Source organism: Plectropomus leopardus, chromosome 4, assembly GCF_026936395.1.
Source record: "Plectropomus leopardus strain MGB_pleo_1.0 chromosome 4, ASM2693639v1, whole genome shotgun sequence".
Classification (NCBI taxonomy): Eukaryota; Metazoa; Chordata; class Actinopteri; order Perciformes; family Serranidae; genus Plectropomus; species Plectropomus leopardus.
In genome coordinates this window covers 11732326-11753297 of record NC_142179.1, presented here as the reverse complement: position 1 = coordinate 11753297, position 20972 = coordinate 11732326, and the positions used below count along the sequence as shown (strand labels likewise).

General features: G+C 42.3%; 1 protein-coding gene and 1 long non-coding RNA gene across 2 annotated transcripts; one reads left to right on the top strand and one right to left on the bottom strand.

Moving 5' to 3' along the window:
- Positions 1-394: 394 nt before the first annotated feature.
- On the bottom strand, positions 395-20765 carry hic2 (hypermethylated in cancer 2). The gene is made up of 2 exons (XM_042487857.2): positions 20551-20765; positions 395-8059 (listed from the first exon to the last, which is right to left on the bottom strand). The coding sequence occupies exon 2, from the start codon at positions 7995-7997 to the stop codon at positions 6270-6272; it is 1728 nt and encodes a 575-aa protein (XP_042343791.2). The 5' UTR covers positions 7998-8059; positions 20551-20765; the 3' UTR covers positions 395-6269.
- LOC148189727 (uncharacterized) lies at positions 11785-18031 on the top strand. Its single transcript, XR_015776314.1, has 3 exons — positions 11785-11882; positions 15112-15241; positions 15348-18031. It is a non-coding gene; the product is annotated as an uncharacterized LOC148189727 (long non-coding RNA).
- Positions 20766-20972: the final 207 nt, after the last annotated feature.

Genomic DNA, 20972 nt, shown 5'->3' with positions numbered 1-20972 from the left:
AAAACCACATATGAATTCAATAACAACCAAAACATTAAGTCTATACCTTTGTCAAATACCGAATGCCAAGAGTTTCAGTAATTCCTGCAATGCTCTACTACAGTCAAGTGTTATTTTGTCCCCACAAGAGTGCCAACAGGTTTTAACTTCAGAGGAATGAAATACACATGCACAGCACCACATAACACGTGTCAGTTAAACATGTTTATAGAATGTACATAAATTAACCCCAAGGCAAGCTTCACAGGGTAGCAATACCTGAAATGAGCCAAAAAAAAACATGTGACCTGTGAGTGGGGAGACATTACCATTAGATATTATCTACCAACAGGATCACTTACACAACGACAGAATCAGACTTGTTCTCGACAAACACAAAACACAGAACATAGTCTTGGTTTTCAATCAAGCTTTTAATGAAAAGATCATAAAATAACAGTTTATTTTTCCTCACTGCTGTACATTAAGACTGCAAGGTTGTGAGTGCTGAGGTCAGCTGTATTACACTTTTATGACACTTTGAGTTTGCGAGCCCCATCGCTATGCACGGCGGTGGCTCTGACCTGAATACGAGCTCTCTGAGGAGTGGAGATAAAAGAGAGAGAGCCCAGCCTGGGTGCTGCCAAAAGCCACACAGAGGGTCACAGAATCTCACCTTAAATACTGGTGTGTGCATGTTAGGTTGTGTTTGAAGTCTAGACGGTGGCATCTGTGTTTGCATGAGTGGAGGCGTATGCGCATACATGCCAGCAAAAGTGCACCTGGGTGTGTGCACCTTTGCATGTGAAGTGTGTTTGCTAAGGGGGAGGGCTTCTCGTCCTTTAATTATTCATCAGCAAAGACCCTACATGTCCATTCCAGAGCCTCTCAGCCTACCGATCCTGATACATTATTGAGAGGATGTTCCTTGAGAAAACAGACCAGAGAGGAAGCTTGATACACCCACTTCATGGGCATCTTCGCTTATCAACTCTTCAAGTACCATTTTTTAGCAGCTAATCATGTCTTTCTGTTTGTGTAGTGCACGTCAAAGTGACACTGTGCCTTTGTAAAATTTAAAAACAGGTTTTAAATTAAAGGTTTGTATGAAAATATGCTGCTACAAGCTCCATTTCGAAAAGGATATTTTGGTTACAGATGGACGGCAAAACAAAAAAGTATAAATGCTGAAATGTGATGGCAAGATAGCACTGTAAACACTGAAAGTTTTGAGGTAATTTGGTGTTTCTCAGTCACTACTGCACAACATCACAGGAGGTACAGTAAATACTGATGTGAAGTGTAACATGCAGCAGAGCTGAGTATGAAGACGCCTGCGCAGAGATAGAAGGTCAACTGGCTAAAGCTTGGGGGGGGGGTCAAGTGTATGTGAAATAAAGCAAGGGACAATAAAGCTTAGAAATCCTTCAATGGCACTAGAGGCCATTTTTAAAACTGGCTTTGGTTTAGTCTGCCGAGGTAAGAAGGAGCATCTCCATAATAACTGGACAGACCAGCCCCTCTACTATACAAAATGCCTGGAGAGGATTGTAACAACCACACAAGGTGTTAGCCAAGTAATGAGATGGAAACGTGAATGCTTCAAGCCGAGTACAGCCTCTCGGTTGCGTTTCCTGCTTTGTATATTCATTTTTAAAGCTTTTGTAACACTGCATAATGATATGATATTTTCAACAAACACACTGGAACAATGATGAGGTAAGAAGAGAAAGACAAAGAGTAAACCGTCAGTTAAATGGGAACTGATATGAGAGCGTCTGGGTCTTCCCAGAGGCTTTGAAAAACATACAAAGTGCACTTAGTAAAGCTATCTCACCCAACGTTTCTAAAATCCTCCAATGTAGAACTAATAGACACTAAAAACATGTATGTTGTGTAAAGGAGAAAGAAGTGGCAAGTGGTTTAAGATAAGAAATGTAACAATAGTCGTAAGAACACATCATTCGGCGGAGAGAAGTGTCACTTATGTGCATGTTTCTGCTGTGTGAATGTGTTTTTTTTAATGGCAGCAGCATGGCAACACCCAGGGAGAGCAAGTTTGAAAAGATACAGTAGCCTCCGTTTTGCACAGGCAGGTCACAGTGTCCCGCCTGTGTCCACAGACACACACGAGGGGTTAACTCCCCTGGTGTGCAGTCATTCAGTGAGAACTCAAAAACACATGGGTAAAAAAAAACACCCATACATGAAATAAAAACCCCACAGACTGTCAGGTAAAACTGAGAAAGAAGATATTAAATGCCATAAGACCATTTCTCTTTGAGTTGGAAAAAAAATAAAATCTCCCACAAAAAAAAGTCAACTTCACAGATTGTGGTTAATGGCTATGTTTTGTGTCTCATTTTTGATTCTCAGCTTGAAATCCTCAAAACAAAACAAAAAGGGGGTCCTGCCGCCACCTCAGTCTCACACACTGAGCAAATTCTTTGCAGAGGTGAGGGCAGGACCAGAAATAAATACATTCATCACTGACAATAGACATTTGATAAAAAAAAGAACACTGTCAATAAGTGTTTGCACCAACTTTGTATGAGGCCCGGCCAGCCAGAGGTTTGTGCTGCTTTACCCACAGAACACAGGCAGCTATAAGAAAAAAAAACATCATAAAAGCAGAAACAATAACATTCACAGTTAAGACTACCAGATACGCCTGTTTACATGCAGTGAACAAATCAAAGCTACATTCTCCAGATAGGTTTCAAGAACCGCCAGCATTAAGAGATGTACCTAAAACAACCCAAACCATTCAAGCATCACCCACCCACTCCTACATATCACCAGACCCAAGCATCAGAGGTAGCCCTCAAGTGCGTTTGGGTAAACACAGAGACACAAAATTGAGCTAAAGACCCTGACTAACAATGCCCTTTGATTAATACGTCAAGGACGCACTGCCCACCCCCCATCGCCGCTGTCCCATCTGAAGACAGGCCAGAGGGCAGGGGGACTGGGGCGCAGGGTCACCCCAAAGCCAGCTGGCAGAGAGGGTGGGGGTTCCCCTAAACCACACAACCCTCCCCTTAATTGAATATGCAGCAGTTCACCCCATGCTTGACGTTATGCTTTTGTTTTGGCAGCACCCCCTGTGGAAAAGCATCTTTAAAAAAAAAAAAAAAATACAAATACACAAAATCACCTGTCTGACTGGCCGAGTCTCGACTGAGGTCTGTAAAACTGTAAAAGTTTATGTAAACAATGAGATAAATACATATGTTTCTTTTTAGAGCCACACATGGTTCCATAATCATTCAAATGTGCTTTGGTTTAAAAAATAGTTTGTGGATTTGGGTATGAGCTTCTTTTTTTTTTCTTCTTAGTTTCTTTGTACAACTTTGCAACTATTTCTGAACATACTGTGTTACTAACTAAAATGTAGACTTGTTTCGAGCTGCCTCGCCTTTGTCAAGGCTCTTTGTGTTAGTTGAAAAAAGTACCCCCCTGTTTGTCTTAAATATGAAACTAGTGTTCTGCTTTTTCCCATGATTAAAATACAGAGAAATCGATACAATACCATGTCTTACAAATGTAGCTGAGAGTCTGCATTCACAGATGCAGAACAATCCCTGAAGTATTTGAATAGTAGTAGTACTAGTAGTAGTAGTAATAGTAGTAGCATGGTCACAGTTTGGAGTTCGTAGTTTTTTTTCTTCGTTATGTCAAACAAGCAAGCATTCAAATGCAGCTGCAAAGTCTTTTGCAGAGATGGCTAGAGATCTTAATGTAGAAAAACACCCTTTGCATGACAGACATTATGCCGTACTGCAGTAAGTGCTGACAAGTACAATAACGTTTGAAGGCAATGCATTGTGGACTCCCTCTTAAGCTAGAAGAGGTCACAAGCAACAGTGGATCAGGCGATAAATAACATGTTTGTGGTTGGGAGGGTGGGGGAGTGTGAAAAAGTCATAGATGTACCATGCAATCACTAAACAGCAACTGCTTAACAGCAAAGACACCAACATCCAACATAACCAAGTAACAACTCTGGGAGTCCAGGACGCAGGTACCTTAAAACGGTAGTGATGTTTGTGTAACTGTAGCTGCATCCCAATGATAACAAACATTTCACAGACCATAACATGAGGACGAAAGAGGAATAGAAATAAAAATCAAGAAGACAGTTAAACCAACGTAATAGAGGAATGCCTATACCAAAAACTTGTAGTGAAGGTTCATGCTCCACAGTGTAACTGTTAAGAGTAGATACACTGGACAGGTTTCAGTGACAACAGAGGGGCCATTCCCAGCTTACGGTTGCTTACGATGAGGTAAAGCTTTTGAGTTTTATAATAATTTAAAAATCATTCTGCGATATAATGGAATACAATCAGAAATAGAAGGATGCCGCAGGAGACCGATGAGTTGTCCAGCTGTCCAGTGCATCTCTGCTTCTCCCTTCTTATTACAAGTTTTCACAAGTCTGGCTCAAAATAAAGAAAAAACTAACAAGCAACTTGTACTTCACATTAAATTTCTGATTATAATTCCTATCTTTTTTTTCTTTTTCTTTTTTTTTGGTCTGAACAGAACACATACAATGTCATCAAGTCCTGTTTATAAAGTCAGGGAATATAAAGTGATAAGGACTCTGGATACAAACAAAAAGAAACCAAAAACATGTCTGAGGAACATGTTTTTTTGTTGTTGTTGTTGTTTTTTTTTTTTTTAAACTTCACCATTTTGGTTAGGTGGTAAAGTTTACATTATACCGGCCCACCAATCAGCACAAGCTTTCCTTCCTCAGTCTCAGAGTCATTGGCCAAAAACTCCATCAAAAGAGTGGATTTCTTTGTCTGGACTTAGAATATAATTCATAATTTGTATTTATACAGCAAAAAGAAATCAAAAAGTGAAATAATTTAGTATGCTATATATCTTAAGTACATCATTTCTTTAAAAACTTTGGTTATGAACTTGTCTAGCAATGTTAGTTAGCTCTGTTCTCCTTAACATTCATAAGATCTTTGGAACACTATACATCTAAACCAACTAACCACTACTTTTCTCCAGGCAGGAAGCTACAGTACACTTTGAGGTGGGGCCAAACTGAGCAGGGCACCCAAGAAAAAGCTATATCTGACGAGTAAAAACAACAGCTAAAAACAATATTAATGTGTAAAATCTATGAGCATTAAAAACCTGTGTTGAGAGATGGGCAGGTTAAAGCATTAGGTGAAAAGTTACCATAATCTACACACTTTTTACAATTAATTACATAGAAACTTTCAACTAATCGACATAGTAAGAGTAATCAGAGGTAGCGAGGTCACAAGCCTATATAAATAGACTTTTCTTTTTTCTGAGGGGAGAAAAGCTATACAGACAAAAAAAATAAAACGTACCCACTAAGCATAACGCTCAGCCTAAAACACCCTCTCCTTTAAACTACCCCCCACCCATCCTCCCACCCAAATCCCTCCCCTCCACAAGAAAAATCCCAAGACCTTCCAGTTTAAACATTCACTGAAACATTACAAGTTCTTTAAGTAAAACAAGTACCTCAATGGGTTCATCTTTCCAACCAGGAGTCATTCCCGAAAGCAGGCAAAACCGAAAACAACGAAAATCCTCTCTATATTGCTGTGAACAGCTGCAGAGAGGACTTTTGAGTATTTGTGATCTGCAAAAACTAACCACCATTTCTTTCAGGACTTTCAGTTAAAGCATGGAGATGGTCCCAAACCCGGTTACACCTCGTCTTACATACAGATCCCCATCACCAACATAACTAAGGATATAAAGCTGTCAGGTTAAAATCATCTTTTTGCTGAATTATTGCCAGTATTGTTTGCACGGGTTTTTGGTCAAAGTAGCACTGGAGCACAGAGGGGTCTCTTGAGTCTGAATGACTCAAAAAGGTAGAAGAGAGAAAGGCTGCTGAGGGGTTATGGGGGGGGGGCTTGACTTTACATCAGTACCCACATTCACATTTGACTTGCAATGCAGACCAGAAGTCGTGCCACTCCACCATGGCTTTGTGACTTTGGAGAGAGACAGGAGTCGTTGTCTCTCAAGAACTCCTGAGAGGTGAGCATATGTCGCTTGATATAAATGATGATCCTTGCATCAACAAGTTCCCACCGTCACCAAGAGCCCACTGTGGCTAACAGCTACATCATTCACTTAGCCAGGGCGTCGTAAACTGGAATTGTAGAACTGTGAGTGTCTGCATGTGAACGTGTGCGTTTCTTCTGTCTGCTGTTGAGATGGAAAAAAGGTAGAGAAGTGTTTTTTTTCTATTCCCAGAGTTCTTTGGCTTGATGCATTTTCTAAGAGGGTGAGGTGTGCATTCTCAGGTGACTGATGAGGTTGCGCTGCTGGGTGAACTTCCCCCCGCATAGCTGGCATTCGTACGGCTTCTCCCCAGAGTGGACACGCATGTGCTCTGTCAGACGGTACTGGCGTGTGAAGCGCATGCCACACTCTTCACATGCAAACGGCTTGAGGCCGAGGTGGCTGCGCATGTGGCGCGTCATGGTGCCCCTCTGGGTGAACATTTTGCCACAGATGTTGCAGGGGAATGGCCTGGTCAGCCAATGGCTCTTTTCGTGTTGTCTCAGCGTCGCCGGGTCTTTGTAGCTCTTACTGCAGACTGTACACTTGAACGGGCGCGCTTCGGAGCCAAAGCTGGCGGGACCCACAGGGGCCGAAAGGTCCTCAGCCTCCTCCTCATCTTCCTCTTTCACATAGGTCCCTCCCTCCTCTTTGATGTAGAGCTCATCCTCATTGTGTGTCTCTACGTGAGCATTGAGCTGCTCAGAGCTGGGGAAGCCCTTACCACAGGGAATGCACACATAGAGGTTGTCTCCAAATGCTGGCTCAAAACCTTCCTGCCGGTACACATAGTTGGCGCTGTGGTGTCCCCCACCTGTTCCTCCCCCACCTCCTGCACTCTCTCCGTCACTTTGTCCGCTCTCATCAGTGTGGTCCTGGCCGTTCTCTGCCCCTTCTTCCTCGTCTTTACATTGGAAGGAATGGTCAGAGGAGCGGCCATCTTTAGGCCCAACAATCACCCCATTAACCAGGGGCCTGTCGTGATCTTCAGACTTCAACCCTGATGCCTCTTTCTTAGGCCATTCATTCTTGCGAGCACCCTGCCGGGTTTTCTTCTGGGGTGGAGGGCCATCAGGCTGATTTTGGGTTTCCTCTGAGGCTTTTGAGGAGGAGTTGAGCTCCATGTTCTCTGAGCCACAGGTGTCTACTCCTGGTAGGGTGGTAGAGGAGTCATCCAGTGAGGCACTGTTGGTTGTGGATACTGAGGCAGATTGAGGGGATTCTTGGGAGTTGCTGTGTGGGCTGAGGGCGTCAGTGGCTGTGCCCGCAGAAGGAGGGCTCTTCTTGGACAGGTCCAGTCCAAGATCAGGCTCCCCAGCACTGCCTCCACTGCTGAGGTTACCGTTACTGCTGCCGTTCCCCCCATTGCCATTCCTCCCAGAGCTGCCTACAAACATTTCATCGTCTGAGAGCTTGTCCCGAAGGCCTTCATCTGGCTGCGGCTGGTCGGTGTCGGAAGGGGTCGGTGGATAGTGGTTATTGGGGCCAGCAGGGGTGGAAGAGGAAAGGCGCTGGTTGTTGAGGCGTAAGCGGCTAAGGGGACCTGGAGTGGAGGGTTTACCTGGCAGGGGTTTCCCCCCACTGCGCTTGAGCTTCTTTCTGCACAGAGCAGCGAGGTCATGGAGCTGGAGGTAGCTAGCTGCGGTTAAGAGGGCACTGAAGTTCTGCTCACTGCTCTGGTCCGATGAGGACAGGAGCTTCCCAGTGTAGATGAAGTCCAGAACTTGTCTGAATACAGAGGGGTTAACCATCTCTGTGTCGAGGTTAATGAGGTTATCGTGGAGGACCAAAGATTTGAAGTAGATGCTGCTTGCTGCCAGGATGTTCTTGTGGGCACGGAAGAGTGCATTCTCCACCACGATGATGACGTCACACAGGAAGCCCTTGGCTCTCTGCTGGTTGAGTTGCAGCAGCAGTTGTTTGGCATGATTTGGCAGTTCCATTTCCACCTTCCTTCTTTCCTTCTCTCACTCTCTCTGTCTTCCTACACGAACACCACCTGAAGCTGAAAGTAAGAAATGAAAAGGAGGTTAGTTTTAAAGTAGGGAAATAAGGAGCCAGTGTTTTTATCTATAAGGTCAATCTCAGCTGTCCATGTATATATTATATATCCCACTGAGGGCAAATGTTGGTGTATTAAATGTCAAACCCATCATGCCTCTTTTGCTTGAGGGATGCCATTTAAAATAACTCACTGGAGTGGCTTGATGCCATTGTTGTTTGGTTCTGTGTATATTTTTATAAACTTTTTTTGAATTTTACAGAGGTATAGTAATACAAATAAACAGAAAACGAGGGGTAGAGGACAATATATACATATGAAACTTACCACAAAGGTTACGACATTTACTAGAGAATAAAATGCATATATATGCAAAAGTCAAAATAAAACAAGTGGAGAGTATAAAGAAGACAGGAGTTAAAAAAAAAAGATATTTAAGAAAAAATGCCAAGGCGGCAGAAAAAAGGGACTTTTATTGTGGCCCTACAGCACAATCTCTGTGTAAAAGACAGCTGATATGTTGTACAAGATACTTGTGCTGACAGAGCTCACACTGTTCAAAAACAGGATGTTTTTGCACAAGCTTGATTTTATTTCTAGTTTATTGCAGCCTTCAGTAGGATTAAAATCTAATGCAGGTTAAAAAAAAACCTGACAGCTACAGTGCTTGCATGTCTGAGACATCTGACAATGAAACTGCATGTGTTATAACTCCTACAGTGAGTGCATCAATCTAAGCTTTTAGCTCTCACGGGGAAATAAGCACACCGTTAGCACAGCGTGCCACATAATCACACGGCAGCTTAGCAACGAGAACCCTTCCCTTCCTCTCACCTTCCTTTTTTAACAAATATCAATCCTATATGGATCAAGTTCTGTTACACTTTGCCACTGTTCTGGCACAAAAGCCAACAGGGCGGAGGAGAAGAAAGGGTAAAGTAAGTACTTTTCTAAGGTGCCTCCCTCATGCGTCTCTTCTCTCTCTCAGTGGAGTAACTCTAGTTTCGGTGGGGTGCCCTCTTTGGAAATTCGGCTCTCTCTAGCCTCCATTAGGTCATGGTAATGTCAGCTCTGCCCCATTGTCTGGGGGTGGGGGTCGGTGCCACAGCAGGGCCGGGGGGAGGGATTAGGTGACACCTGAGCAGGTAAAACTACACAGGAGCTAGGGCAGAGCAGGGAGGGGGAGGGAGGGTGTGGCTCAAACACAAGGACAGCAACACCTGATCTTCCAGAGAGGCCCTCATTTATGGAAATGGGACAGATGAATCTCATTCACTGGCAAACTGCATAGTGATGACCTATTACATCCACAGTGCTCTACTTCTAGCCCGACACTGAAAGCCTAAATGTTAAAGAACTGTACTGCAATAGATGCAAAGAGCCTCTGAGCAGCTCAGGTTTGATGTAACTGAAGCAGCAGCTCCTCTCCATGACTCATGTTTAACATGTTTTTAAAGCCCTGGGCATGCTGGGAAAATGGACACACATCTTTAATGCTCCTGATCGGAGCAGGGTATACCGTATTACAGGAGATTACACAGTAATGCAGAGAATGCTTAACTCAAGCCGTAAATACATGTGAAAACGCGCCATTTCAACCCAGTGCCAACCCTGAGATTTACTGAAAATCATGTTTCATAACACCCTGCAGGAACCAGGGGAGTACTACTTAAACTCAGCTGCAGTGACAGAAGTGCCAAGCCTGAATTCAAATACATGACTGAACTCTAAAAACCCCATCGGGAATAATTCATGAAGGCTGAAATTCACAAACATGCGTCAGCACAAAGCTCATTCTAAATCAAAAAACTGAGAGCTAGTTACCATATTTTATACACAATGTGTATGGATACTAATATAATGTATACTAACTTATGTTTCAATACTTTCCAAATCACGCTCCCATTGCATATTTTTCTTCACTGGACAAGCTGAGCAGACAAATAATTTGGTGAGGTAAATCCCTAAGGGTTGCTTTTCAACAAATGTACCTTACATTATAAAAGAGGAGGGTTAAAACTACTTTTTTCAGCCACACAATCTAGAATTTTGTCTTAACTGTTTGATGGGGACCTCTCATCTTAAAGGCTGATCATTAAGAGTCTAGAATTGAATTATATAAATCAGTTTGATTTTTTTTTATAAAAATAGGAGGGAAAATCAATCAGTACTACTACTTGTTATCCTTTCATTGTTCACTCAGTCCAAACTTTTCTAATCCAAAGTTTTCTTTCTCCAAAAGCTCCATAGTTCCAGAGTAAAAAGGGCAATTACTCATATGGAACAATATTATATGAATGGAATATTTATGTCATACCAGCAATTAAGAAATAAATTCAATTACCTGAAAAAAGATTTCTTTAAATACTGACAGTTATGACAGTTTGTATAGGTTAATTTTTAAAAGACAATGGGAACTACCAAACTTCTTTTCACAATGGTCAACCAATGGTTAGAACCACCTCTTACGTTTATGAGGCCCTGTTACCCTTTTCTGTTAATTTCTGAACCAGAAAGATGTTTATCTCAAATTTAGTTTCATCTGTTACCTTAACAGGCATGTCCAAAGTCCTGGCCCTCAGCTTGTCTTTTCAAATATACCATACGATTAACACAATACTGGTTAATCAAGCAAAATCACTTTGCACCTTTTTTTTTCATTTATCTCACGATGGCAGGGTTATCATACAGTGTATAGACATGAACCAAGTAGGAATTACGCAGGCAACAAGCAAAGGAACAGTTACCTAGCACTAGATATTTCCTGCTAGGTAGCTAGCGTGCATCACAAATGGTTAATAAAAGCCTTGAATAAACGGACCATGCCCTTCAGTTAGCTCTGCAATCACTGCACAGACTCTGATGAGAAAATAACTCACTTAAACCTAAAACCTTCATCTGTCACTGAGGAAGACAACAAGAAGAAGTTGATGATGACAAAAAAATGATCTATCACATCATGCAAGAACAGTGAACTGAACATTGGGAAGCGGGGATGGCTGGTTGCTGCACCAAAGCTGACTGTGTTGGAACAGTGAGGCTGGCTGATACAATCAGCTGGAGTGATCATTACTCTCAGGTCCAGGCCTGGGCTTGCCTCCTCTGCTTTGACACTTCTACTCATGGTCTTCTTCTTCCCCTCCCCCGTCTTCCCTCTCCTCCTTTCTTTCTATCCTCACACCCTCACCAGCCTCTCACCGGGCACGCTGACACATCCCGGGAACAGTTCGCTGTCCCCAACGTGAATTACAATGAGCTATTCTGGAATACATAACCCAGATCTGCAGTTAATCGCAGAATGCGTTTCTGGGGTGCGCAGCACTCAACCCTGCAGGCAGTAATGGAGAAGAGGACTGCGAGAGAAACAAGGGCCTCTGCTCTGATGCCAGCCAGGAAGCCATATATCAGTCAAGTCTTTCTCTTAGCATACACACGCACCTCTGCAGGCTTTATGGGGGGGATTCAAGAGGCTTTTCCAGCAGGCCGACATAAAAAGGGGGCTGGGCTCAGAGTAGAGAAGCCAGCTCAGGAGGAAAAAAAAAAAGAGAGAGAGAGCTCTCTCCCCCACCCCCCTCCTCTTCTCATCCCTCGTTCTCTCTCTCTCCTCCCCCCATCACCCACACGGCTACCCTCTCCCCCGGCCCCTCCAGTGCTGTGCTGTGCCGGCTGGATTCCAGGGAGCTGCTAATGGATTATGGCTGATCTATATGCAGCTAGGGTGGGACACGTGTAGGCCCAGCTCCCCTTCCAATGGTGCTGCCCAGGAAAGCAGGCTTAATACCACAGGAGAGACGGACAGGCCTGCAACGCCATGGCAGCTCCATCTGTGAGTGCATGCCACCCTTTGCATATCTGACTGTTAGAGCATCGCAGAATCACAATTTTGGTGTAAAGTCAGAGATTGATGACCAGTCGAAAGATGACCCTACTGAGACACCCAGAACAATGTTCCCAGTAAGCAGGATGACTAGTTAATTTGTACAATGTTACGTAGTTGGCAAGCACCATTTCCAGCATGGAAGGATCTCTGTATTTTTAAAAACGTATTTTACTAATGTTGTGGGATCCTCACATGAAACTAAGCTGTCTCTGCTGTAGAAAGCTGCAAATATTTTTTGAAATTGGTGCTACATGACCAGAGACAACAGAGAAAAAGGACGCTTTTGCTCAAGAGGTAGAATACCTAAAACGACTAGAATGCATTGCACCTTATGAGACACTCATGCTGGTGATTGACGCGATGCAGAGTGATCCAAATGAAACAATGGCGGATGGCAATCTCGGATTTCAGTTTAACAGTACGCTAAAACGTGTTTCTGTGGAGGTGGGAAAAATGCAGCCCAGTAACAAGATCTAGATTTGTATTTAATTAGTGCTGTTTAGTTTTACCGTTTGATCCACGTTTTTTTCAGCCTCTGTTTTCACTGTGTAGGTAGTCGTGTGATGTCCACTTCCTGTACACAAACTCTCACTATTACAGCTAAACAGGGCCTTTAAATATAATTCTAGAAACATTTTAAGGGAGAAATAAGCAGTGCAGTAACATAATCTTAATTTACTCTATTGACTGAATATTCTATCAGTACTGCCTTGTTTTATCATTTTATGGATTTCGGTCTGAGTTTGAGAGAAAGAGAGGGAAGGTCGGGCAACTCCCTTGATTTGCTGTATACCTTTGGTTCACGCTGTTGGCGGGCAATACGAAATTGTGGAAGTACAGCTTGTAATTCGAGCAGTTCAAAGACCAAGCGAAAGGGAGAAGGAGTATCTAGGCACTGGTCAACTGGAGGGAAGTTTACCACAGTGCATCTACACAAACTACCTAGATCATTAAGATTCAAAGCTGGTTGAAAATCGGTGAAATACCCCCTTAAGCCATCTACAAAAGCTGGCAGGGAGGTTGAGAGATGGCGAGATAGTTGGCGAGGGGTGCTGCACGAAACAATACTTGCTCTGACCAAATATGGCACCACATACCAACCAAGACAGCTCTGGGCTCGGACTGCAGACCAGGGTAGAAGTTGCCCTTCAAGCGCAGGCACAGGATCAGCTTACCTTGCCTGCAGTGTTAACCTTTTCAAAAAGTGACTGTGGCTTAATGATAGAGGGGGGGGGGCACAGCGCCCTACTGCTCAGCCTCAACCTTGACTCGTTTCAGGAGCCTGCTGATGAGGAGATGAGCAGACAGGGATGTTTACACACACTTGACAGACATGATCAGGATAACATATCCGTGTGTTGGTCCGTGAGGCACTGAGTGAACATCAAAGTGCCCCCAGCAGTGAATTAATGTGAGTCTCCTCTACATTTAACTGGTTACACCAGTGATCTCGATAATCTGGTTTTACTTCATTTGCTCCTTCCTGTCATTGCATCCCTTTTTCTAAAGGAGTTTATGGATTAAACAGCAAGCTAGTAAACCTTGCAGAGTCTGTGCTCATGCAGCGGCAGTGACTGAGAGAGCAGTGGGCTGTGGCACTAATCTCCTGAACAGAGGGTAGAGAGCCAGGAGAGAGGGCAGAGGTGAGGCAAAGTCCTGTGGCGCAATAACAAAACACACCCTACTACTGTGAAAGGTCATCTGCTAAACAACCAATCGAAAACAAGGCTGAGGAGGATTTCTAAAACCTCTTGGCTTATCTCTCACAGCGACCCCTTTAAACAATACACAGTAATGACTTTGTAGCTGGTCACATTGTGCAGAAGAGACAGATGTGCAGGTAAAAGCGGTCTAAAGACAGGAAAAGAGCCAATCGTGTACACGAGCAAAAGGCCTCCCCGAGTGCACACTCACAGAGACAGTGCACTTAAAAACACACACATGAATACACACACACACACACACACACACACACACACACACACACACACACACACACACACACACACAGACAGTATGCTGGTGGGCAGAGGGAGTGGGGGAGGGGTTAGGGGGATGGTACAAAGCCAGTTTGAAATACAAACACCGAGCAACCACCTCTGAGCCATTTCAACATGGCTGACGCTGCTGCATGGGTAAGGTTGATCCACGCAGGACTCGTGAGTGCTGCAATTATCCGAGTTTCAGTTCTTGTGAGTGAAAGGACGGCTCACAACACGATGAGGAGATTAAACAGAGCAGCTGAGCTTTGCGGATACTGGCTTGGTGTGTTCTTTTACACCTGTGTCATATCTGCTGCCCCACAGCGATAACCATGAACCTATCTCTGGTGATTCTGTAAACATTTTAGAAATTTTTGTCCACAGTTGAATGTGTTTTGTGCACACACACACACACACACAAAAAGAAATGGCGCATATTAGGTCAAAGCAGGAAGTTGGAGAATGCATTTATATGCATCACAGTGACCTGGTGACTGTGAAACCTCGGTTAGATGCAGGGTGTCAGTAAGTAACTCCCCCCATTATATTCTTTGATGTCATCTTATTTATAGTTTATTTGTAATGGACACTTTTTAGATTATTTGGTTTGGACAGACTGTACAGTGCATGCTCCGTGCACATTTTACTTAAATTCTACTGCTCAACCGTGCAAACTGGCTAACTTATCTCAGTGTTAATCAGAGCTTGGATTGGTGTCCTGCACTTCCAAGAGTAATGATGTTTCCTTTCATCCCGCCACACCGTTGTCACAGCAATACTTTCACCATCTGAGGTCTTTGTCATGCACATGCGCATAAGTAAAAACCACTCTAGAAACTATATTAGGTTTATATGTGGCAAGAAATCAAGTTTAATCCTAAACTAAGTGCAATCTCATGTTTTTTCTGCATTGAAATTCTGCACAAGCCACGCAGTCTTGTATTGAATTTTCTACAGTGATGTATGTAGTGCTGTACTGTGGTGCCATGGGGAGCAGAATATTCAGGGTTATGTTCCAACCAGAATGAGACTACAGAGGGTGAAATAAAAAGTGAAATCACCAGCTGTGTCCTTTCCTTGGAATAAAAACCTGCCTCTACTTGTGTCTCCATGGCAAATGGTTGAATAGCTCTGATGCAGAGCATCTGCTGGAATTCTGGACACTGATCCAATTCTTGTTCTAATCTCTTCAGGAAAGCTGCAGGGGAGACGTCCTGCTGTACAACAGCTCAAAAACATCAAAACAAGAAGAAATAGCTGATCTGTCTTGTCTCAGAGACATTAATTTCTGCAGAATTGTGGGATACAACTGCGAGTGAACAGGTGAATGACCCAAGTGCTGCAAAGCTGAAGGGGGAAGCACATGAGTTACAGTATCCCTACCACAGTCTGGGTAGAATCCTTCCAATTAAGACTCATTTTCTTTCAGGCAGTTCAGCCATGTTACAGACAAACAAGTCCTGCCCAGGGTGCAGTGGAATGAAAGGAGCCCCATCCATTTCATCACAGGAGGGGGCCAAAGGTTGCTGCCTACCCAATATGGACCGGTGCTGTGCAACGAGGAAAGAAAAGCCAAGACTCTCTCTCCAACACACACACACATACATATGAATCATCTTACATGACAACTCAACCTGTAATCATTTAATTTCTGTGTAAATTCATACAATTACCTAAAGAAAAATGCCTGTCTAAACAACACCTTTTGCATTTCAGTGTTTCCTTGCAGCAGGACATTAAAATCACCAAGAAGATTCTGGCGATATCCATCATCTTAAAAAGTAGTCACTTGAGTCTTGACCTTTTTTTCTCCTTCATCATAACAGGTCATGAATGAATTTCTTCTGTGGTGTTCATGTCATCCACAGGTAACACTAGCACCTAAAGCCACACTCAAGTTTAGAGGGAGTAACAGGTATACAGGTATACGCTCCCATGTGTGCAAAAATAGCGTTTTGCATTTATTGTTATGATGGATGCAGTTGCCTAAGCTAAGCACAATTCCCTTCCTTTAAATACCAAAGCCTGTGACGAACTCCAATAAAAATCAACTCAACTTTATCTATCAGCAGGGCAATTTTTTATCATAATCATATAGGTAAATTCAAAGACAGGCCAAACAGGACAGAATGCTGTATTAAAGTCTGGCTACTGGTATGTCAGGATCAGCAGACAGAGGTAAACAGTCATGCGCATAAAGCTGTAAATACAAAAGTTCTGTACCCTACAGGCATAATGTTTTCTTAAAATGTTTGTTTGTTTTGTATTTTATGGTTGCACTTTGGTGAACTATAGTTGTATAGTAAACGTGCTCAACAAAAAAAGTTCATCTTAACTGGACTATTCTGTTATATAATTATAATAATAACTATTATTATTATTTTACATTATGATGTTAATACATTTGCAAAGCATGAACATTTTGATATAATGGGCTATTACTATTATTATTATTAGAAGTAGTAGTAGTAGTAGTAGTAGGAAAATGGTCAAAATCAATTTTATCAACTTAAATATCAACTTTTATAACTTAAACACAGTAAAACTGTGCAAAAGTTTGGTCTTGAGACTTTTCTTAGCAGCTGTATCTGACAAGAACCAGAAAGCAGTAATATTACGGTAACAGGTTGAATTCACTACACAACCAAATCCCTTCTGATGCTAATTTAATACATTTTGATTCAGCTTCTGGCAATTTTTGGTGACAGAGTAATAAAACTAATATTAAGCCATGTTTTGACATACTGATGACATATTTGCTATTTAATTAAATCACTACCTGAAGGTGTGGTCTTTGTTAATAAAAAAAAAGATTACAGACTCTGTGATTAACAAATCCAGATATTTAATCAAAAGACATGTCTAACTCAAGGCTACTTGGACCTTTTCCAAAAACAACAAAGAGTTAATACACTCTCCCTCTGTCTGTCATTGGTTTATCTCTATGTACATCTACATTATGTGTCTTCATGCTGTATTGAATTTGGTAGCTCAGTTTCTGTATCCAAAACGCCCCCTGGAGTGATTAAATAAAGACAGAAATGAACACTGAGACTTTCACTGTGACTACCAGAAATACTGGCGGGTAAACTGGCACCCACACACACTGTATCCGACTGTGAAATGCGAATCTAAAAGTGAAGTAATCAAGCGCTTCCCTAACAAGTGAACATATGATTGGTATGATAAAGTGGCCTCTGTCTTGAGAGAATGAACTTTGTTGATGAGATAAAAAACCCCTTGTAAAAAGCAGCAGACCCACATGACCTGTGGGCCTAATGCTTTGGCTAAGGACAGAGGGCATGTTGGGTAAGGAGAGATCCTGTATGGTCCAAGGTTTTACAGAGTTGCCACCCCCTCCTCCAGCAGCCTTTAAACGCTACATAACCTTCTGGCTATCAGCACTACATTCCACAGCCTGTTTCTTCTTCTTAAAGAACAACAACCCTGCCCTGAGGTGCTTTCACCACTGCACAAACCAAACTGCCCTCGAACAGGCAGCAAAGAACAGAACAGACGGATCCGTATACCCAAGCACAATCTATAAGTCCTCGCCTTACATGTCAGCAGAACATATAGCCTAAGTAGCCTTACTGCATTGTGCTGCTGCCCACACACGCCACAGTAAGCCACAGTCACAATCTACACATGATACTCTTAGAGTGTGTGTGTGTGTGTGTGTGTGTGTGTGTGTGTGTGTGTGTGTGTGTGTGTGTGTGTGTGTGTGTGTGTGTGTGGTGAGAGGGGAAGGGACAAGCAGGGTGAGGCAAGACCAACCAGCCGATCATGAGGATCATGAGGCACACACACGGGCATCAAATTACCCTCCAGGCCCCTCCAGTCCATAGTAATCAATGAAAGTAGTCACTCTGATCAGCTGACGTGACTTTCGTCATTTTACGAGCCTTTATTATCGGATTTGATAATTATTACTACGCACCTATATATTAAGTATATTTGACCGCAGCTACAATATGCAGATGGTTTTGCTTGAGGATAAAACAGTACAACAGTTGCTTTATTAAACCTTTTAGTCAATATTTCCTTGTTTTGGTCAATACCAGCTTGCTACTTTATTTGCCGCATAGCCTAAATAAAACATACAGAGGGCAAAATTATTGATATCTCCTCTTATGCAACACAGTATTCTCACTCAAACAAGTTTATAGTGTCTGCCTACCTGCAGCAGTAGGGCTATAACTAACAATTATTTACATTGTTGATTATTTTCTTGATTAATCAGTTAGTTGTTTGGTCAAAAAATATTTTAAAAAATAAAAATAAAAAAGAATGGGCAAAAATGTTGTTCAGTATTTCCAAAACCCCAAGATGACATCTGTTTTGTCCACAACCTAAAGATATTTAGTTTACTGTCACAGAGGAGTAAAGAAACCGGAAAATACTGACATTTAGGTACCTGGAATCAGAGAATTTTAACATTTCTTAAAAAAATAAAATAAAATAAATTATAATTAGTCAGGGGATTAATTTAGTAGTTGATAACCAATTGTTTAATCAAGTAAGTGTTGCAGCTCTATACCTGCATAAGTTTCAAAGAAACACTATAAAGTAATGTGATCACATGAACTAAAACACTGTCTGTCTTCAAAGCATATCGTTGTTACAGATGCATCACTGTCATCACCAAACGCCTTAAGGCAGTAGAGCCAGGAGCCCTATTCCAGCTTTACGAGCCTCACCAAATTAGATTACATACATAAAGTGTAACATGAAAGCACAAGATCTATACGCCCTGACAAGGTGCATCCAAATTCATTTTAACAGTATTATTAAAATGCACAATTTGGCTAATTTGAAGCTGCCAGGCAGAGCAACTACTCACTTTGACTGCATTCTGGGTGGGTGTAACCAGCCAAAATGTAGTCCTATAATCTTAATATTATAGACTACAGCACCATCCAACCCTGAACAGGATAAAAGGTTGTGAAAATAGATGGATTTATCTTGATATAGCTCTAATGGTGTTTCAAAACTTTCCCACAGGACAAGACAAAAAGGAGTACAAACCATCGACTGTCTTCATAAGCACAGCTCAGTTTGTGATTAAACTGCAAGCAAGAGTATGCAAAACCACTTTGCCATGCCTGACAAGAGAAAAAATATTGTGGCTTCAAACTCATATTTTTGGATGAACATAAGTGATAACTCCACAAGTGAAGGCCTCTGGCTTATGAGCATCAATAGTGACACAATTAATAATAAAAATGGCAAAATTACTGAGAGTTTACCATTAGCGTACACTGTCAGTATGGAAACAAGTACACAGGATCCATTAACCATAAAAATAAAACAGAGGTGTCTTATCAGAGGTATATCTTGTGTGCCGTGTACCTGTTCTTAGTTTAAACCATGCAAAGTTAAACACGCCTATAGAGGAAATATTCTTAGGGAACAAAACATTTGGTTATACAAAAACAGCTAGTTAAGGGAACCCACATTACTGACATTCCTGTGCCTTATTATCTCCATGCCCCTTGGTACTTTAACACTACTCACCTGAGAAGCTGCCTTTGCACCTGAGCACATACACTGTTTTATTAGCTAACAAATGATGTGTTGATGTCCTGAACCAGTTTAATAATCAGATATTAAATATACTGTTTTTTCTTCTTTAATCATAATAATGATCAACACTCGGAAATTAATGCCATGCAACACTGTTACTATGAAGCAGTTTTGGGTCACTGTGTAACATTACAACCACACTGTAGCCGATCACAAAGATGGTCGACGTATAGCCCACCTATAGGCTCCGAAGACGTACACAATCTTCTTCGTCAATATAATTCACGTTTACAAGATAGCACAAAATCACAGAGTAATCTGTGTCAATATTGTACTGGCTTTATATGCAAATCGATCCTGTTAAATATTTTTTTAATTAGCCGTGCCTGAGACCACGGTGGCTTAACCTACATATAAACAATGCAGGTTACACTATAGGTATCGGCCATAACATCTCTATGATTATCCGGATGATTGCGTAAATTAGCGTGCGTAAAATCTGCAGAATCAGTCTCTTTTTACACATTTAGTGCAAGTTACTGCTATTTGGAAGGGGATAAAAAGTAATTGTGTTTACACATGACAAATCGATTTAAATGAAACCGTCTCATTATGTTTTGAAAAACAATTCATTGGATTACAAAACGCAGAGAAAACGAGGTAAGGTGTGGAAAAATTTGAGTGAAGCGCAGCGACGAAGCGTTTGTGGATCCTTTCTGTCGCGTAATGTGCTTTGCCAGCCTGGTGAATATTTGGTACACACTCGTCCCGTGAGGGCATCTCTTTTAAACCCACGACGCTGAAATAAACGCCACGAACATTTGCAAACCATTTATTTCGCGGTTCCGAGAAGTAGCCGCGATACCCTCGTACATATAATGCTGGATTTTTCGGTTTGCCAAGCAGGCTGGTGGTAGAGCCAGAAAAGGCACCAACGGAGCCCCTTTTTGTTGGCACGCCGTGAAAAAAAACACCACCGTAACGCCGAAAAGCCTTGCGATTCTTGCAGCAGCTGGGAGAAAAACGATCCGACCAAAACAGACGCGAAAGCAGCCCCGTTGCGCACTAACAATCCCCCTTAACAAGAAGTAAATATATTTAAATACCTTTTTACATCGGTAGGACCGTTCTCAAGCGTTCTTTACCATCCTCTTGCTCATCTCACAGCCTTCGGGACGCCATGTTGCAAGCTTGTGACGTTAGGCTTCCTCACCCCTGACCCACATTTGAATAGAAACCAGCCCAGAGTGCAGCAGAGAAAACATCCCACTGTGGGAGGGTTTGGCCAATTTCTCAGCCCCAGGACGCCTGGCAACTTTACCTGCAAGATGGCAGAGAGAGAAAGACAGAGTGAGGGATTTGTTGTGCTTTAGGCCTTCTTCTCCCAGCAGCAGCACGACTCAGCCATGGTTCAACACTGCTGAATGCAGCTCTACGCTGCAAAAAGTGTCTCACTTGGCACGTTAGTTCTGTGTAATGCTGAGGTCTGCCTCTGTTATTTAAAAAAAAATAAATAAATAAACAAAAT